Here is a 20,695-nt window from a genome sequence, read left to right as displayed (position 1 = left end):
GGGACGAAGTTCATTTTAAGGGGGGAAGACTGTAATACCCCATATTTTTATATAATAAATTAAACGGATATTATTAAACCGATATTAGTATATATTAATTATTATACATTTTATATTACTAATTAAGGCGGGATAATTGGTGAGTCGATAATTACGTAAATTATTTTATTTAACCACGTTGTATCGATATAAGTTAATTGTGACGGGTTTATATGGAATTCGACTTTTAATAAAATATCTTTATTATAAATATTATTATTATTATATATTATTATTATTCTAATATTATTATTAATTATTACTACTTTTCTTTCTTTTTCTTTCTTTTTCTTTCTTTTTCTTTCCTTTACCTCTTTCCCTGCACACACCACATGCCTACTACTTTCTTTTAATTCTTTACTCTTCTTTACAACTCACCTCATCAACCTTAATCATCAACCTCACTACACACTCCCTCCTTTATTACTCCCTCAACCCGTCTCCCTCCTTCACCCTCACCAATCATCACGAACCCGCATAGAGAGAGAGAGAGAGTGGCAGTAGGTGGTTGGCGGCACTGCAAGGAAGAGATAGGGAGGAGTGTCGACGGCCGTGGGTGGCCCTGGTGGCAACTGTGGTGGCGTAAAAAGGGTAAGATCACACCTTCCTCTGTTTTTCTTCTTCTTTCTGTCGGGTTTTGTGGGTATTTTCGTATCCTGTATAGGTGTTGTTAGTGGTGGTTGGCAGGGTGAGGGGGTAGTGTGGTGAGAGGCGAGTGTTATGGTGGTGTTTAGGGCGGTTGTTGGTGGTGGTAGTGGCTGTTGAAGGCGGCAGCGACAAAGGGAATGAAAACGGGTTTAACAGCGGTTTTTAGGTGAATTGGAGATGGTTAGGTTGGGGTGGCACCACTGTGGACTCGGGGGAGGTCGAAACAGTGGTGCCACGGTGTCGGTGTTGGTGGGCTGACAGTGACCAGGTCCGTGGTGGTTTGAGAGGAGTTTAGTGATGGTTGCGGTGGTGGCGAGAGGAGAAACAGAGGTGTTTGGGTGAGGCACGGTGGGAACCAGGCCAAATGGTGGCCTGGGTTTGACTCGCCGGCGGCCGGCGACCCCAGTGGGGGTGGTTGTTGGTGGTGGGGTCGAGTTGGGGAACACGGTGGGTGGTGGTCGTGGTGGTGTAGGTGGTACGTGAATGGTGAGGGTGAGTGTGAAGGCACGTGTGTTTGTTTAAAGTCGGGTTCGATTCGTTGTCGTGTTATTTAATTTATCGTATGCTTAAATTAATTAATTTAATTCCGAGTACATTAAATTAATTAGAGACGGGATTGAGTCGGGATGTTTGAGTTGTTTAAAGTTTAATTCGAGTACTTCCTAATCGTTTAATTCGTTTAATATTTTATTTATCATACTAGTTATTAAAAACAATTCCCGAGTCATTTAAATAATTTAATTAATTTAATTCCCCGAGTTATTTAATATAGTTAGTGACGGGTTATTTTAGTAATTGAATCGGGTTTTTGTCATTGTTTAACCTTTAGAATCCGTTAAGTTATCACATGTTTAATTAATTAATTTAATTCCGAGTTATTTAATTAAAATGATTAAAGACGGGTTTTAAGTCGGATTGTCGAGTTATTCAAACGATTGATTCGGGTTTTTATTAAATCACACAATTCGTTTAATCCTTTAATTATCATTTGGTTTAGTCCCGAGTTATTTGAAATAAAATAATAATTAATAATAATTAATTAATTAAAGACGGGTTAATGGAAAAGCTACTACATCGGGAAGTGTCCATTTTAAGAAATCTACTTTAGTAACTTCCTATATTGGGAAGTTGAGTCAAACATTAATCGAGTTATTTTAGTTACCAGTTGGGCATAAGTTGGTGTCGGGATTGTATTTCGGGAAGCTTCTATTTTGGGAAATTACTATATTTAGTAGTTAGTAATTATAAAGATTATAATTGTTTTAGGTGGCGAATTCGTGAAGGATCGATAATCAAATTCATTGCTTTATTTCGACTTCTTAACCGCTTAATTGGATTTGCTGGCACTATGAGGTAGGGAAATACACTTGTCCTATAATCGTCATTGTTGAATTGTGTTGACTTGATTCCTGGTTATTGCTTTACGTTATCATTTATATTCGGAAAGGTGATTGACTGATTTGATCGTATTGAGCATGATATCACAACATCGGGTAACTGGCATGATTTTATGATTCATCAGTTCATTGATTTATATATATATATTGTGTTGCATCAATTTCTTTTGAGCATTCATATGCATTGGAGTTGGAGGATGGTGTGGTGGTGATGAGATCGTGATACGATGTGATGTTGTGATAAGGCCCAGGCGGGTTCTGCAGGACCTGCCCTGGATAACCTCACTTGTTGAGTGGTATATCGACGACGGTCGATTGATAGTCTAGTCTCGGGGATCGGTATGGTCATGGGCGTTCCGGGTTTGTGTGTGATTGAGTTGTGATGGAGATGGAGGTGGCGGAGTATCATGCATATCATATTTATTGTTTTATTGTTTTCCCTACTCAACCTCGCGGTTGACCCTGTGTATTCGTGAACACCTGTGATGAACCGTTTTATGGGGAGCAGACTTGACAGGTTTAAGAGATAGGACGGGAGCTGGATGGGCGTGAGACACTGGATCAGACGACTTAGTAACTAGATCATCATCTAAAAGACTTTCACTTTTATTTATGTCAATTCTTGTAATTTGAGTTGAATAGAGTAATTGTATTAAATAAGTTAAAATTTTACATAAATTGCCTTGGAGTTTAATTTGTTATTCACTACCTCGGGAAACCGAGATGGTAACAGTCCGTTTTATTAGGGAATGTCTTGACGAGGACTTCTTTTATAAACCGGGGTGTTACAGCCGGCAATGGATATTTTAGGGTACTATGCCGGCAACAAACAAGCCGGAGTTCCGGTGGTGGTGGTCCGATCGGTAAAGATGAGAAGATATATTATATAATAAGTTGGTATTTTGGTTGGAGGTAGTCGTAGATGAGAAGTATCACGGGAATGAATTATAGCCTTTAATCAGACATTGATTTGTTTGATCTAATGGCTGAGAAGGAGTTCGTACGGTTCGCACCTAATTTAGTTCGTACGAGATATATATATATATATATATATATATATATATATATATATATATATATATATATATATATATATATATATATATAGATAGATATAGGATCCTGTGCGAACCTAAAGTTCGATGCGAATCCGTGCGAACTAAAAATCCCAACCCCTTACTCAATCAGATTTAGACACTCCCGTTACTTTCCTTTCTCCCACTAAAACTCACTCTCACTCTCTCTCATAACTAACGACGACGGCGACGGATCTTCGTCTTCTCTGCGACGGTGACGGCTCTACGCCCCGCTTCTGCGACGGTGATGGCATATCTTTCTTCGATCCTTACTGTATGTTTCCCCCTTTTGCAACCCTAATTTTTCCCGATTTTCATTGTTCAACTGCAGTTGTGATTATTTTTCCCTTTTTCATTACTATAATAATGTTAAATTTTCATTTTCACAAGCTATTAGTTGGTACAACTGCTCAATCCTTTATTCTTTGTGCATTTGTTGATACAATTTTAGTTCCGATTATTTTTCAAAATCGATTATGTCCTGAACCTAGGTAGTGAAAGCCTGAGTTTATCTTGTCAAGCTACATAGAATCCTTTATGTTGTCGTATACACTCATTCGTTATGCTAGATACACCCTATTAACTTGTATATTTCCTCAGATTTCATCTCATTCTCTGTACTTTTGTCTTGGGGTACGTAGATACAGTTTGAAATGCTTTTAGAAACACACCTTCAGCTGGCTATATACACTTTACTTTGTCATTGTTAGACATTGTTTACAATGTTGATTTTTGCCTTACTTTTCTTTTGTCATTTGTTTTTTGTATTCCTGTATGTTGTGAGAAAATATTGGCCAACATGGACAATGTAATTTACCTTTGACTCAATGAACCAAAACCAAAAGCGTCGTCTATATACAAACCCCGCAATTTATTTTCTCAACCTAGATACAATCCTTCACATAGGTATATACACTCAATTCTCAAGCTAGATACACCCCTGTTAACTTTGTTTGGGTAGCTAGATACAGTTTGAAATGCTTCTAGAAACACACATTTAGGTGGCTATATACACTTTTTAGTCCATTTTTGATATTCGTAAACACACACATTTTCATAATTTTTTGTGTCACTAATAGTTCTATTTTCAGTTGTTTCATATCCAAGTATGCCAACTTGGTGCAATGGTTGTGTTGTCAATCTTCTTGATGAGGATCAACAGTCGTTTCGTGCCCTTTATGTCGGTGAGAAACAATCGATTATGGGTTTCTTTTTCTCCGTTAAAGGACGTTATAGTGATCGGCCGTCACCATCAAGCATATGATTCCGTGTTTAATAATCAAGATCTTATGCATAAAATCTTCTCTAAAATTGATCTTCATGAAGATAAAGCACATATGGCGCTCGTATGTCGAAATTGGGCTCAATCTGCTTTTCGATACACCCAAGTGCACCTGGTGTTAGCATGGCATATTGGCTTCATAGACATAAATGATGTGAATGGTGTTCGCATTATTCGTAGGGGTCCTAGAATAGTCTTCCAAACATGCAAATGTTTCTTAACGGAGGATATGATTGCCAAATTCTTAGTGCATTTTCAAAGAAGCAAAAATCCATCTCAGAGTACTCATCTTAATGTTCTTGATGATGTTGCACGCGCCAAAGTGAATGAGTCGTTGCATGCTTTAGCTGCTTCTAGTGAGGAAAGAGATAGAGCCATTGGCATTGCTGCGGACTTACTAGTCACTCGTTAAAACATATCCTTTCTTGATTTACCTTTGATGTTGTATATATAGCTCATGTGTTCCCACTATTTGTAATTAGGGTTTTGCATGTTAATGTTTTAACGTGGCCCTTTAGGTAGTCATCTACTTGTTTATTAATTATAATCGATGTCTTTGTCAACCTTCTTAGTTTAACATTTTGGATAATATTAAATTTCATGTAATCCCTGTACTTTATTTTCAATATGGAATGGTTCACTTTTTCTATGAACTTGTTATGTATTTCCAAATGCAATGTTCTTTACTTATGAGTTTTCATTGACTTTTATATCTGTTATACTTCCTTCTGTTGTTACAATTTTATTTTGTTACATTTTTTAGGATACCCGGCCCCCCTACTTTTCTTTTTGTATTCTGTCGCTCTTAACTAGATACACTTTTTGATGTTGCTAGACACACACCTTCACCTAGCTAGATACACTTTCTCCCCTCTCCATTACTAACGAGTTCCGCTTTAGTTAACAACTAGGTACACATCTTTAATCAGCTGCATACACTGTTTAGATCTGGCAGATATACACCTATAAGATAAAGTTGGCTAGATAACCTTTTCTCTATTGATTTGTTTTAAGATACATACACTTTGTGGAGTCACTAGTTACACATCTTCGGGCTGCTACATACACTGTTTTGCCAGCTAGATAGACTTACCTTAGTTCTTAGATACATGACTTTTGGCAGTTACATACACTTTTCTAAACTGCTAGACACACATATTTAATCAGCTACATACACTGTTTGAATGCGCTAGCTACACAACTACAAGATAACGCAATATAATCTGGAGATAGAAGATAAACTTGGCTAGATAGCCTTTACTCTGTTTATCTTTTTCAAGATATATACACTGTTTTGAGCTGCTAGTTACACGACTTTGGGCATTTACATACACTGTTTTTGATCTGATAGATATAGACCTACAAGACAAAGTTGGCTAGATATCCTTTACCCTGTTGATCTGTTTTAAGATACATACACTTTGTGGAGTCACTAGGTACACATCTTCAGTCTGCTACATACACTGTTCTTCTGGTAGATAGACTTACCTTAGTTCTGAGATACACGACTTTTGGCAGTTACATACACTTTTCTAAACTGCTAAACACACATATTTGATCAGCTACATACATTATCTTAATGTGCTAGATATACAACTACAAGATAAAGCAATATAATATGGAGATAGAAGATAAACTTGGCTATTTAGCTTTTACCTTGTTTATCTGTTTGAAGGTATATACATTGTTTTGAGCTGCTAGTTACACATCTTAGGGAAGCTACATACAAGGTAAAGAAATTAGTTGCCGGGTTCAGGACTTTGGGCATTCCCATACACTTTCCTACAACACTAATCTCTTGTTTTACATATACAGAAATGATGGATTTAACGATCAGCAATCATGGTGCGAGTACAAGCAAAGAACAAGCTATTACTGAGGCAAAACTATGTAAGAGAACCACTAAAAGGAAGAGAAATGATGATGATGGTGGTGGACATTGTTTTCTACGGACTCGTATGTCTCCTAAAATGCTGATGTCATTTATCAACAGTGGTTAAGTGAGAAACAAGTATCTGATATTAAAGACATGGGATTTGGTGGCCTTCTCACTCTCAAGACAGATATGGTGCCGGGTGCTCTTGGTCATTGGCTTGTTACCCGTTTTAATTCTGCGTCTTGCTCTTATATGAAAGGTCAGTTTCATATAACAGATGAAGATATTCATTTGACGACCGGTATTCCAATCGTGGAAATGAAGTCCAAATAGCTTCCTTAAATGATAAAGATAAGGATTTTCTTGAGCTGAAGAGTAGTTGGATGAAACAATTTGATAAAGAACCGGGCACAGTGGAGACTAAGGATATCCTTAGTCTGCTTATCACGCAAAAGGAGGGCGGGGAGCAGTTTAAAAGGAACTTCATTGTATTTGTTGTTTCTACTTTTCTTATGGGTGAAAAGGGGACCCTTGCAAGTCTTTGAGTCCTGAAATGTCTTAAGGATGTTTCATCTGTTCAAACGTTAAACTGGAGTGGGTTAACCAGAAAATAGTTTATTGAAAGTGTTGACTCGTGAAGAAGTTCGAAGAATGATTGGTTTGGAGGTCCCATCATGGTTTTTGTCTTTTGTTATTTAGATAGGGTGTGCTACAAGTTTTTCTCAGTTCCTCGTGTCTTCCCCACGCTAGAAAATTGGACAAAAGTTAAAATTTCAGAGAGGCTTAAGAATGAGATGCAAGATGGGTTTGGAACAGGAGCTGTTCTTCCTCGGATTGTCAAGGGTGTAGTTAAGGAAATAAGTTTCATTGTTCCATCGGCGTGCTCGAGTATTCTAATCAAAGAAAAACAGAGTCCGGTGATGAATCAAGGCTTCCTCAAAGGCGGGTCGACGATACTAAGCGATAAATGCTATCAAGGTTACGCGGAACTGCAACTATTCTTGCAGATTCTTATGCAATGTTCACAAATTCTTTGGAAGCAGTCAAAGTTGTTCACCCTGACTCTAAACTTTTACAACATCTAGCTTTAATGGATGAAGCTCTTGGTGCATCTCATCCTTCATCACAACCAACAGATGACACCGAAAAAGATAAAGAAAAGGAAGCGCTTTCTAATTCGATGAACATGACAAATAAATCTAATCCATGGTCTAAGCTAAATGGCAAGTCATTTGAATCAAGATGAGTTGTGGGCAAATTGTTGTAAAATTAGAAACTGCCTTGGGAAAACGGCCGGTTAATGTTCAAAGTAATGTTAACAAGAAAGGGAAATCTCCTATCGGTTTACGCAATCACAAGAGGAGTTGTGTGAACTGTTGAATATTGATAAAACAGCTAAAGCTTCAACTTTGTTCCGTCGATCACCAAGGTTTACACACCAGTCCCCTTCATGTAAACTTCAAAGTTCAGAACCACAACAAGTTGTTGAGAAAAAGTTACACGAGGATGGTTTTACACATTGCAGACGAACATATGGAGAGTAATGTTCTGAAGAAATCAAAATCAGTTAACCTTTTCGATTCCAAGACTCCAGCTCCAGACTTGCCAAAGTCAACTTCTCCTATCCTTCTGGACTCTCAGTCACAAAAGGACTTGTTTGAACCGCTGAATTTTGAGAAAAGCTAGAGCAGAATCTTCAACCTCAATCCGTCGATCACCAAGGTTTACACACCACTCCCCATCAGCTTTTACACCACCTTCATTCAAACTACTAAGCTCAAAATCAGAAGAAGATGTTGTTAAAAATATGTGTGATGGTTTACACGTTGGAGATGAAAACGTTGTAAAGAAAGCAAAATCTGCTAACCTTGTGGATTCCATCATGGTGCGTCTGAAGAAAGAAGAATCTGTTCCATCCGAAAAATTGTCTAAGTCAACTTCTCCTATCCTTGTGGAATCTGAGTCACAAAAGGAGGAGTCTGAACCGTTGAATGTTGAGAAAACAGCACAAGCGGGAACCTCATTTCGTTGATCGCCAAGGCTTATACACGACTCCCCACCAGTGTTTACTCCTCCCGTGTGTCCATCACCTGATCCCTTGACCCCAACTGAATTCCCACTAGTTATTAGCTCAGAATCACAAGAAGATGTTTTGCAAAAGATCGTTGATGATGCTTTAAATATAAATGTAAATGTGGAGCCACTTGAAGTTGTACCACTTTCTTCTTTGCCCCCAAATGAACCCACAAGGGCTAAGAGGGTTAGAGTTCAGACAGAAGCTTTTCAATCTCCTTTTCTTCAAAGAAGTATCAGACTTGACGGCAAGGTGAATAAAAATGAGAGAGAAGCACTGAACTATGTATTTTCAGAATTTTCTGATGACAGGTTTGTACAGTACTTCAAATTTCTTGCTAGATACATTCCAAACAATTCTTCAATTCATATTTATAGTTAGGTAGATACAGTCATTACTTTTCTTAATTTATTTTCTCATTTCATTTTGATTGAACCATTATGTATGCAGTGAGATCCTGTTCAAAATTGGTACAGACATTTCAGTTACTCGAGCAAATTTGAAGATGCTAGTATCAGGTGATATAGTGCCTAAACAAGTGATACATGCCTGGTGTTGCGTTTTGAATAAATGTGAAACAATTAGAGCACATACTTCACCTTCTAGGTTGTATCTCCCACTGTCTAGTGAAGTAAGTTCTCAAATTGATGACAATTTTACGGGGGTATCTTTGGTAAGTATTTACATTTGCTAACCTTCTCGTATGGTTTTCTGATATAGACATTTTTTAAGAACAAATATTATACAATTGCAGATCTTTGTACCTATAGTTTCTGAGAAGCCATTTGCAATGTGTTTCAACTTCCTAACAAAGAAGTTGGAAATCTTGCATTTGATGAGGTCAGAGATGGTAAATTTTGCACCAAGTATTGAGCCTACGGTATGCGCATTTCAGCCTACTTGTTTTGTTGATGCTATCATACGATAATATTATTTGCATTTTTGAGAAATGTTTGAATTTATATGTCCTATGCAGAAAGACTTTGTTATTAAATGCTTGCTCAAGAAAATGCCGTCTATAGTAGCTGTCCGTGACATGAAGCCAGAGAAGATTATTCTGAGGTCAAATCTTGGTAATGGAAGTGATTCAGGAATTTACCTCATGCGGTTGTTGGAGAAATACAAAGGAGAAAGAAGGACTTGTGTGTTGGGACTCCAAGATGTAAGCTGCTCTACGATGTTTTCCCTATTTATTTACTTGTATGTATATGAGTAGTATAAATCAATGTTCCTTGTTTTGTAGAACAACCAAGTTAAGGTTTTTGGTACAAGGGCATGCTATGAGTTGTTGTCTTTTGCTGGTAATCAAGACATCCAAAATCTAAGAAAGAATCCCAGAGGTGCCACCAAGGATACCCGTCAATGTCAGTTGTTAGACACAGAAATATTGGCTCGGTTAATCAATGCCCGCAAGGATGACAAGTAATTTCTAAACTTTTATTACATATTTGTTTGATTTTTTTTTTAGAAGTTGTGCTAATTGTATTGGTTTGTAGGTATTTGGATGAGATTATCGTGGCCACTGAATGGATGAATGTCTCGCAAAAGCAATGAAAAGTTTGCAAAATCGTCAATGGATAAGGGATACGGTTAGTATATAAACATTTTTCATTTAATCGACCAGATAGGTGATCAAAATTTTGTAACAATATTTACATTTGTAGGTGATTGACATGTTTGGTGTGATGTGTACATATAATCGACCAGATATTCTGTACTTGCCTTCAACTGTGAGGGTATGTATCTAAGTAGTACATTTTGAATTTACTTTTTACTTTTCCCTTTTTTACTTCATTTTTGTGAGGAATAATATGTCATCTCAACTATGTTCCAAAAGAAAAAACAGATGTCATATATTTGTTAGTATAGTTTATTAACTTATTTTTTAAATTTGTCAGTATGCTAAGCCACAATTAAAGGTTAACGAGGTAAACTTTGTTTGGTGCCCTCATCTTAAGATGCACTACACGCCAAAAGATGGAGCAACTATTGAGAAAGTAATGTTACTAATGTCCAAACTGTGATAATATATGCATAAAATACTAATTACCGTGCATATCCTAGTTACTTACCTATGTAAATCATTTTGCTTTTATGTAGGTTTTTTTCACAATCGGCAAAGATGGTAACCATTAGTTAGCTTGTGTGTCTGATCTCAAGGAGGAGAAGAACTACATTTTGGACTCTCTCAAGAAATATAGGAAAAATGATAAGAAAGTTGTGGAGGAATATAATACTTATGTGGAGGATATTGTATGGTCGCCATTTTTTATTTTAATTCAGTCTAGTAGTCACAATCTAAGATATTCATACAAGTATTTTTGTTGATTGTTTGTTGTTCACAGATAGTCAATGTTGCAAATCAGATACCGAGCACCAATGGTTACAAGCGCGTCAAGGCCATCAGTTTGTTTCCTACTGAAGTGAAGGATGTCCCTCAGCAAGCAAACACGTTAGTTTGTTATATATTTTTGTGTTATTTTTTGCTTAATGTTAATTATTTTAATATCATTTTCAATATCATATGTTGCTTGAATAGTTTTGACTGCGGAGTATATGTCATGAAGTTTCTGGAAGGTGCAATGTTCAATACAGATTTGTGGACGGACAAGAAACATTACAAAGTGAGTTTAATGGACTTGATAATTCATATATGTTTTATCTTAAATTTTCTGCCATTTTATCTTAAATTTCTTTCATTTCTGTCCCATGTTTTAAGAGATTCGACCAGCTTTACATTACCTATTGTAGACGGACTGTAATGATACCCTAAATGCACCCATGCTAAACCGTTATATGGGAAATGCACCCTGTCTTTAAGAAAAGTACATTAGCGTTAATACACTCAGGGAAGAATTATGGGAACAACTTGAATATCCCTAGTCCAGTCAACAGAATCACTAACAATGAAGACTGCTTGGACCCTGGTGGAGGATATGTACTTCTTTCGGGTTGCCATTTTATCTTAATTTTCTGCCTTTTTTTTTGTTTTGCAGGACTTGATTGCTTATCGTCGACAAATTATGTTGCAGCTGATAAAATGGGAGAAAACACTTCTCAGGTATCCTTTTTCTGTATTTTTATATGCTTGATTTGTCATCTTAGGAGTCGTTCAGGTTGGTACAGTTTTTTTAATTGCTAGATACACTCCTTCAGGTTGCTACATACACTTTTTTAAATTGTTAGATACACTTGTTAAACTAAAAAAAAAGAAGTCAAAAACTTGAACAAGGGGTAGTTTAGTCATATTAGGTGCAGTAGCAGAATTAGGATTTTGTAGTCAATATTTTTTCATTGTTCAGGGAGATGATCTCCCATGATAGTCTCTCGTTCCGCGTTATGCTGCTTGTAAGTTATAAGTCTTAATTCCGTTAGTCTACTGAAAGACGTATCACGTTTGAATTTTTGTGTCGGAATGCTGTAATTAATTTAATGGTCAACTGAAAGGAAGAAACAGTAGGAAGGAAAAGACTAAAACTTCAATCATAAGGTGATGAGAAAAAAGGGAAGAGTGTGAACCTTGCGGTTTTCTGAGATGCCTACTGTCAGCCAGCAATTGCGATTACGTTTTTTGAGTTGTAATCTTTATAAATTAAATATGAAGTTCCGTTAGTCTACTGAAAGACGTATCACTTTTTTTAGGTTGGCTACATTATGTTTTTTGAACCGCTAGATACACTCGTTAAGATGGCTACATACACTATAGTCTGTCACTACATACACCTTACACTTCCATATGTTGCTTTAAAATAATTCAACCTCATGTCATTCTTTTTTTAATCTCCAGGCGATTTTTCACAATGGTTGATGATGAAGATTATTGGATCATTTTTTTTAATCAAGCCTCATTTCAAAGTGTTCCGGGTGTAATTCCAGAGCAAGTTTGTTTACCACCCGCGCTTGTAAGATGACGTCTTTGGTTGAATCTTCCTCGCCTTGATTGTTCTCCTCGGCCTCTCCTGCAACAATGAGCGAACTGAGGGCTTGGCTTTGTGCCAAGCGTACTCACTCCGACGCTCAAGTCAGTAAACTCGAATGGACTAAGTTGTATGTTACTTGGCTAAGTATGTGTTGTAGAGAGATAAGGAAGGTGTTACCAGATGAACAGTGATTCTTAGGTTAAATTGTGGATCCCCTACTCAATGAGAGTAGAGGAGTATTTATAGACTTTCACCTTTTGTCACGTAGTGGCCAAGTGGCTAGCAGGTGGAAAGACTGATCTACCCTCGGTCGAGGGACCCATGGCAGGCCGACGGGCCCTGTTGGCTCACCGCCGAGGGGTCTCGGATATGAGTTCGCGGATGTGTGCCCCGGCTGTCTAGTTGTCTCAGCCGGGACCTAGACAGGCTGCGTCGGTTAGGCTGTCTAGGTCGTTGACTTGTTGTGGATATCCTTAACCTTGCTCAATGTGTTGACTTGGTCAGCGGACGCAGAATATGCCCCATCAATTTGCCCCCAGCGTAGTCTATGCCGTGGTATGGACTCCGATGTATGTTGAGCGTATATTCTGCGTAAGAAACGAATTTTAAATCCCCGGCTTCTTCTCCCTCGGCTTACTTTCGTGCACAGGCCGTACCATATCCCCCCTCCACATGGATGTGTAATGGACATCAAATGTGGAAGAGAAGATGGCGGTGGGTGGTGGACCCGAGGTTGTCAAGAAGGCTGAGACCGAGGTCGGGGCTACCAAGGAAGCTCCTGGTTCGTCCACCAAGGGCGATGCTGCTAACCCCACCGATGGCGGGCAGCCACAGGCATAGGGAGACGGGCGGTCGTCACCAGGCTCACCCGGCATCTCGGATAGCTTTAGCTGTTCGGGGGCCAATTATTAGGCCTTTTCTCCCTGCCATCTTTTGGCGCTTCAAATTACAAGTCTGTAACCTTTTGCTTTCTTTTTCCCTGTATTTCGTAACACTTTGGTAGGTAGAGTTTTGGCTTATCCCTATGGGGACGGCCGTCGTCTGTATTCTCCTTGCAATTATGTCCAATGAAGTTTTGCTTTTTGGCCTTCGGCCTTGGCCGGGGTTTTGATCACCGCTCTTCACTTATCTTCTTGCGTTATTTAATTGAGCGCTTCTTTTTACCTTCGGCGGGCGAGGTGGTTTAGAATGCGTATCTCAACCGTGTTTAACGTCTTAAGCTCGGTCTTAATTTGCCGAGGGCAAGTCGCGTTTACTCATCTCTTCCCGGTCTTAATTTGCCGGGGCAACGGAGTTTACGTTTTGACTGCTGTTGCACACATGTTAGCATATTGGCTCGTTCCCCCGTCACTCTTGGTCTTAATTAGCCGAGGTGATCAAGGTTTTGGCTCTATCCGCTGTGTACATATGTGGAGATGTGGGCTCGTTTCCCCGTTGCTCCCGGCTTAAAGCCGGGGTAATCGAGGTTTTGCCTATCTCGCTTCTTGGCGTGGGCTGCCGTGGCGTCTACCACTTGGAGTGATCGCCGTGGCGTCTACCTCTTAGGGTGATCGCCGTAGCGCGTCTACTTCTTGGGGTGACTGCGACGGCGCTGCTTCTTGATAGTGATCGCTGTGGCGTCTACCACTTGAGTGATCGCTGCGGCGTCTACCTCTTAGGGTGACTGCCGTAGCGTCTACTTCTTGGGGTGACTGCGACGGTGCCTGCTTCTTGATAGTGACTATGGGGGGAAATGAACACTTTGATGGAAAACTTGGGACCATTCTTCATTAGAAATAACATGCGTCGGGTGCCCACGCTTGTTTCGGCACCTCCGCCGCTATACAAGATTTTTCCGAGATTGCCCGTCCCAATGGTGTGTTAAAGGCGCACCCTCCATGTCTGTCAGCCGGTGTGTCTTGAGAGAGCGTCGGACCTGTGAGTGTACTGTATCTGGAAAGACTCTAATCTGGCGGTGTCGGCTTTTATCCTTTCCAGGTATCTTCCCATCCCATCGTCTCGGGCCTTATACTCTTCCCTGACTTGGTTGGCCACCAATAGTGAGCATGTTTTTACCACCGTCTCGTAATCGGACCCGTTGTTTGAGGCCGAGGAGATAAGTTTCAAGGGGTGCTTAGACACGTTCCCGCTTGGGCCGGTGATAAGGATGCGGCTCCCGAGCCGTTTGTTACGTAGGGGGCCCGTCGAGTTATTTCCCATATCTTTGGGATGTGGTTCTTCTTGGTCGGTCGGGGTTCCTCCAACCATGCCGACGTTGGCATTCATCGGGTCTTCCTCCTGCTGCAAGGATGGGCTCTTCCCCTTCTCTGACTGTTTTGCCACTTTGAGGGATTGCATGTTGCACCCTCTGGCGGATATCTGGGTGTTGACCACCTCGTCCTTCTCGTTCTTGGAGACGAGCTTATGCGCTTCCCCCCGGTCCGAGACATACATCGTTGTCGGGGCCGGATGGACATCATCGCGTCCGCCTCGCTCGAGTGACTCGGCCTATGAGGACGTTGTAGGCGGACGAGCCGTCAATGACCACGAACTCCGATAGGACATTCTTGGCCGCATTCCCCTCGCCGAACATGACCGGCAACCTGATCGATCCCAGGGTTACCAGGCCGGCCCCGGAGAAGCTATACAAATGGATTAGTGCGGGGCTCAAGTCTTCGATCTTGGTAGCCGAGTCCTAGGAAGCATTCCCGAACATAATGTTCGTGTAGGCGCTCGTGTCAATTAGGCACCTCTTGATCAGGTGATTGGATATGTCCAAGTGGACTACTAGTGGGTCGCCGTGCGGGCGATGACTCCCCCGTAGTCCTTCTTCCCAATGGTCATATCGGGGATGTTGGAAGTGGTGCCCGCTGTCTTGGGCACAAAGTTGATGGCTTGATACAACTCGTTTAAATGCCGTTTGTGCCCATGAGCGGACCCACCGTTCTCGTTGCCCCCGATGACAACATGGATTACACCCATCCGTTCAAAGACGGATTTCTTATTCGAGCCGCGGCATCGGTCTTTTGATCTTTGGCAACATACTTGCCGAGGCTCCCCTTCCGGATAAGCTCTTCAATGGCATTCTTCGAGATGCCGGGATCATCGATATGGTGACCGGTGTGGCCGTGGTATTCACGATCGACTCGTGTCACCGTCTCCCTTTGGTTTGGGGGCCTTTCCCACTTCGCCCTCGCTCTTGCTCGGGCGAAGACCTCGGCGGCGGGCACGACTAGGGGTGTGCTCGTTATCTTGCTTCGGGTAGTATGTTCCCGACCTCCCCCGGCGCCCGTCGAGTTACGCTTCCCGACAGATTTGTCGGCCGTGACCTATTATAGTCACGGCGTCCTTCGTCCCGTGTTGTCCTCCCGGCGCTCTTTCTTTCTCGAGTGTCCGCCTCGCCGGAGCCTACCCGGGTTTTGTGGTAGTCCTCTACTTTTATGGTCCGATCGGCCATTTTCTGGCGGACTCCGTGTTCAGGCCGCCGCACTTGATGAGCTCATTTTTAGGTCCCCTCTTGGGAGGCCTTTCATCGTGTGAGGTCGCCCGGCTTGCTCGACTCACGGATCTGCTGAACCTTGGCGTCGAACCTCTTCACGTAACTCCGGAGAGATTCGCCTCCCTCCCGTTTGATAGTCAGGAGGTCCGATGTCTCGACGGCTCTCCTCTTGTTGCAAGAGTATCTTGGGCCGAGGAAAGTGTCCTTTAGGTCGGGCGTAATAAAGATACCGACCCGTCGGGTAGCCCCTTGTACCAACTTTGCGCCATCCCATGCAGTGTTGTTGGGAAGACTCGGCACCAAACCTCGTCGGGTTGCTCCCATACCGACATGTGAGACTCGTAGGCCTCAACGTGGTCGGTTGGGTCGCCTTCCCCTTTGTATGCTATGGGTGGCAACTTTAGCTTAGTCGACCGGTATCCAGGACGTAGGCGCCGAGAGGTGTCGACCGTGTGTCGAACGATACGCGGCGATCGACTCCTCGCACCCCTAGTCCTGCTCCTCCCCCCGTGGCGGGAGGGGCTTTTTCTCCGACTCTGGTGAGTCGGACTCTTTCCCCGACTCCGGTGAGTCGGGCTTTTCCACGACTGCAAGTCGGGCTTCTTCTCCGACTTAGATAAGTCGGACTTCTTTCACTCCTCTGGGGAATGCCTCGTCGGCGCTGCGGCGACGGCGTCCTCCCGTGAGTGCGGGAAGGGCTTAGGTCCGCCACTAGCGCTCCGGGCTCCTCCGCGTCTTGACAGGCCAGCTTCTTCCATTAGCCGTTTAAGTCTCTTGGAGTCACATTATGGGCCCCGGTCTCTCGGACGGGTTCCGCCGCTCTTGTCGGTGTGACAAAGTGTGAGCCGGCGCACTACTTATTAGTTCCGAAGCGGCCTCGGTTTTCTTTGCCGACCACATGTCCCATGATGGTGATCGGTCGGTGGGTAGCGGCGTATCGGCATTATTGGCATCCCGTATTCGGCTGAATTACTAGGCCGGTGGAGGGTGCGCAACACCAACTGTGGACGGTATCACCTTGGTAGGGTTCGGTTTCGTCGATTCTAATACCTCTTGTTGTTTCGACATCTTCTTAGCTTTTTGGGTGGGTTTTTTGTTTGGGAATGAATGTGACTAGCTTCTAGTATCTATTTCCCACAGACGGCGCCAATTGTTCCGGGTGTAATTCCAGAGCAAGTTTGTTTACCACCCGCGCTTGTAAGATGACGTCTTTGGTTGAATCTTCCTCGCCTTGATTGTTCTCCTCGGCCTCTCCTGCAACAATGAGCGAACTGAGGGCTTGGCTTTGTGCCAAGCGTACTCACTCCGACGCTCAAGTCGATGGCTCGAATGGACTAAGTTGTATGTTACTTGGCTAAGTATGTGTTGTAGAGAGATAAGGAAGGTGTTACCAGATGAACAGTGATTCTTAGGTTAAATTGTGGATCCCCTACTCAATGAGAGTAGAGGAGTATTTATAGACTTTCACCTTTTGTCACGTAGTGGCCAAGTGGCCAAGTGGCTAGCAGGTGGAAAGACTGATCTACCCTCGGCCGAGGGACCCATGGCAGGCCGACGGGCCCTGTTGGCTCACCGCCGAGGGGTCTCGGATATGAGTTCGCGGATGTGTGCCCCGGCTGTCTAGTTGTCTCAGCCGGGACCTAGACAGGCTGCGTCGGTTAGGCTATCTAGGTCGTTGACTTGTTGTGGATATCCTTGACCTTGCTCAATGTGTTGACTTGGTCAGCGGACGCAGAATATGCCCCATCACAAAGGATTCGGCATCAGTTCACATTTTTATTTTTCTTGCAAGAGTGGTTGTACTTTGAAGAGGTTGATTAAGTCGGGGGTGACTTTTGTCTAGTATTTCACATTTTTTAGTTTCCTTGTGCTGTTTGTAACGTTTCAAAGGAAATAACTTTGAACATCTGTGGGCAATTAGATACACTTGTTTGGACTGCTAGCTACACTTGTTCGTACTGCTAGATACACTCCTTCAGTATTTTTAGAAAAGGATGTTCGATAAAAACGCCATCTTTGTAGGAGAATTCAGAACTTTTTGTCCATTTTTCATCTAAGAATATGAAAAATTTAAGACTAAATTTATATAAAATAGATGATGTGTTTTCCTAGTTTATATAAACAAGTATACAATGACGCATTGTGACCATACACTTTTCCGGACTGGAAGTTACATTCCACGAGTCCATAATAACGAAAAAAAATGATTTGGTTGGAGTAATTTGATGTTCAAGAGTTCATTGAAATGATGTTGCATCTTAAATTTTGGCTTTTCAATTTTTCGGAATCCTATTTTTTGTAACTGCTAGTTTCACTTGTTCAGTTGGCCACATACACTTTGTTTGACTCCTAGTTACACTCCTTCCGCAGCTACATACACTCTAGTAAGCCCACCTCCCTATTTGAATACAATGTATACACTAACCCCCTCTATACTCCGTCAATCCATAGTCACTATAAAAACAGTAAAAAAACAACAGCGTAAAAACGTAAATAAAAAAAAAGTTGGAAGTTTATACAAAACCAGTCTTTCCATAAACTACATAAACCAAAAACCCATTGAAATCGGTTTTTTAAGTGAGTACATAACATTACAAAACATAACAGACTTTTTTGAGTGACATCTACAAATGCCACATAAACCAAAAACCCACTGAATTCAGTTTCAAGGGAGTCGACTCGGGCAATTTCTACTATCATGGTTACTCATTTCACCGCAAGCACGGCATTTTCTCAGAGGCTTTGTATTTTCCAAGACTGCCTTTTCCTTGTTTGATGTTATCCTCTTTCCCGATCCCTTATTCTTGCACTTCTCTGGTGGTAAAACAGTAACTTCAGTTGGAATTTTTGACCAAAGAAGCATCTCAATCTCAGCTTTCTTATCTTTTGACTTTCCCGACTTAATTGAAATAATCAACTTTTCATTGAAACTCCGGAGCAATTGAAATATCGCATCAGAATGTTCCTCACTATCCTCAACAAGTGAGACTGCACTAAATACCTCCGACCATAATTCACTTATATTGTTCTCGCGACTTTCGACACACACAATCGCTAGTACTGATTTTTCCAACAACAAGAGAAAGAGGGTGGGAGGTTGCGGTTTGCTCCATCTCAGTGCTAAATACTCTTTAGGTATATGATCAAACCCCCTATCTTTCAACACCCATAAAATGTGCCTACAGAGTATCCCAATTCTTTCAAACATCTTACAAGAACAAGAGAACTTATTATCACTTTAATCAACTTTGTATTCCTTGTTTTTCTCACGATCAATTATTGAAATATTATCATTCGCACCACTTGCATTTGGTGATGGTAAATGGCCACAAGTATAACATGCTGCTTGGACTTATACTTGGAAAATATAAAATATAATTATTGTGTAAAACTCAGAAGCTTGCTTTTCTAAAAGGAGAGGGGTTGTCAATTTTAGATAACAATTCTTATCATCAGCCATTACCTTAGAATATTTCCATCTCTGAGCATCCATTGCTGTTTGGAAACGCATCTAAAACTCGACAAGTGTGACATGTGGGTTGGTGAAGTTTCCAAAGAAGCTATTTTCAGACTCTGATCTTGATGCTGTGCGCAAAATCCCACCCAAATATGTGTCTCTAATGTAAGCATGAATCCAAAGAGCACGGTGCTTAAACATTTTCTTCAACCACTTGTTATCACAAAGCTCATATGAGGAAATTATCGAATTCCATTTCGATTCAAAATCTTCTGGAGTGATTTCTACATCCCAAACAACTGAGTTAATTTCCTTCAAAAATGTTGTGTCTTGGGAAATCGATGGACCAACCTTGTCAGGCAACTTCTTCATTATATGCCACATACACAATCAGTGGCGTGTTTTGTCACCAAACACACCCTTAACAGCTTTTTTGATGCCTCTACATTGATCAGTTATTATAGTAATAGGATAGCGATCACCCATAGCCGTTACAAAATTTTGAAACAACCACGAAAATGATTCTGCATTTTCGTTTCGTATCAAACCCGCTGCAAAAGTAACGCAACCCTTATGGTTATCAACACCCATGAAAGGGACAAACACCATTTTATATTGGTTGAAGTTATAAGTGGCATCAACAGAAACAACATCACCAAAAAGGGCATAATTTTTAATTGATATTGGATCTGCCCAGAAAAGCTTAGTTATTCTGCTTTGATCGTCCACATCAAAGTCAAAATAGAAAGATGGAGACATAGCCTTTTTCTGCGTGAAGTTCTCTATTAACATCTGGGCATCATATTCTTTGATATATTTCTTTACATCCCTTGAAAATTTTTTGAAATCTTGTAAAGAAGCACCCACATTTTTGTATCCCTTCACATACTGTTTGAACATCCTCAATGTTTGCACAGGACCATGGTTTACATGAGCATTATCCATTATCATTTTTTTGTGAACCAAGTTTAAATCCCTACATGGTTTCAAATGTATCATAGTTGTTGGCGTATTCATAGCATGTGAGTGAACCGTAACAAAATCATAAATCTCGTATTCACCCGTTTGAATTCTTCTAAAACTAACCTTAGCCTGACAACCAATTCGCGTAAGGGTCCTCTTCCTTTTTGTACCCTTGTGATTACTTTTGCCTTGTTTATTACACACGCACCACTTGTGTGTAACTATCCCGTCAACTAATTTTGTTGAGTCTAATCTAGTAAGGAACCCACAAACCTTGGCATATTCCTCATAAAAATGTATGCCTTCTTCCAAAGTTGTAAATTTCATCCACAATGCTGGTTTTAATTCTGCTGAGCATCTTGGCAATCCCACTATTTGATTATCGAAATCAACTTCTGGGGTGGCTACAACAACAAAAAAAAAACAAAAGGAAATGATTTTAATTTTATCTGTTACCACCTACACAAGTTTCTTATACAATACAT

General features: G+C 41.0%; 2 protein-coding genes across 2 annotated transcripts; both read right to left on the bottom strand.

The window, feature by feature from the left end:
• Nucleotides 1–18,455: 18,455 nt before the first annotated feature.
• LOC141631027 (uncharacterized) lies at nt 18,456–19,283 on the bottom strand. The gene is made up of 2 exons (XM_074443752.1): nt 19,254–19,283; nt 18,456–18,998 (listed from the first exon to the last, which is right to left on the bottom strand). The coding sequence occupies exons 1-2, from the start codon at nt 19,281–19,283 to the stop codon at nt 18,456–18,458; spliced, it is 573 nt and encodes a 190-aa protein (XP_074299853.1).
• A 354-nt stretch (nt 19,284–19,637) lies between these two features.
• LOC141631026 (protein FAR1-RELATED SEQUENCE 3-like) lies at nt 19,638–20,192 on the bottom strand. Its single transcript, XM_074443751.1, has one exon. It carries the CDS (start codon nt 20,190–20,192, stop codon nt 19,638–19,640), a length of 555 nt encoding a protein of 184 aa, XP_074299852.1.
• Nucleotides 20,193–20,695: the final 503 nt, after the last annotated feature.

The sequence above is a fragment of the Silene latifolia genome, chromosome Y (assembly GCF_048544455.1).
Source record: "Silene latifolia isolate original U9 population chromosome Y, ASM4854445v1, whole genome shotgun sequence".
Taxonomy (NCBI): domain Eukaryota; kingdom Viridiplantae; phylum Streptophyta; class Magnoliopsida; order Caryophyllales; family Caryophyllaceae; genus Silene; species Silene latifolia.
Note: the sequence above shows the minus strand (reverse complement) of the source record. Positions and strands in the feature narration are given on the sequence as shown.

What these genes read in the sequence shown, in the direction of transcription:
- LOC141631026 (XM_074443751.1), bottom strand. Translation starts at nt 20,192, where the DNA reads ATGGATAATGCTCATGTAAACCATGGTCCTGTGCAAACATTGAGGATG.
- LOC141631027 (XM_074443752.1), bottom strand. Translation starts at nt 19,283, where the DNA reads ATGGATGCTCAGAGATGGAAATATTCTAAG. An exon ending in AGAGATGGAAATATTCTAAG is followed by an intron (nt 18,999 to 19,253) that starts GTAATGGCTGAT and finishes TGTTCTTGTAAG; the next exon opens with ATGTTTGAAAGAATTGGGAT.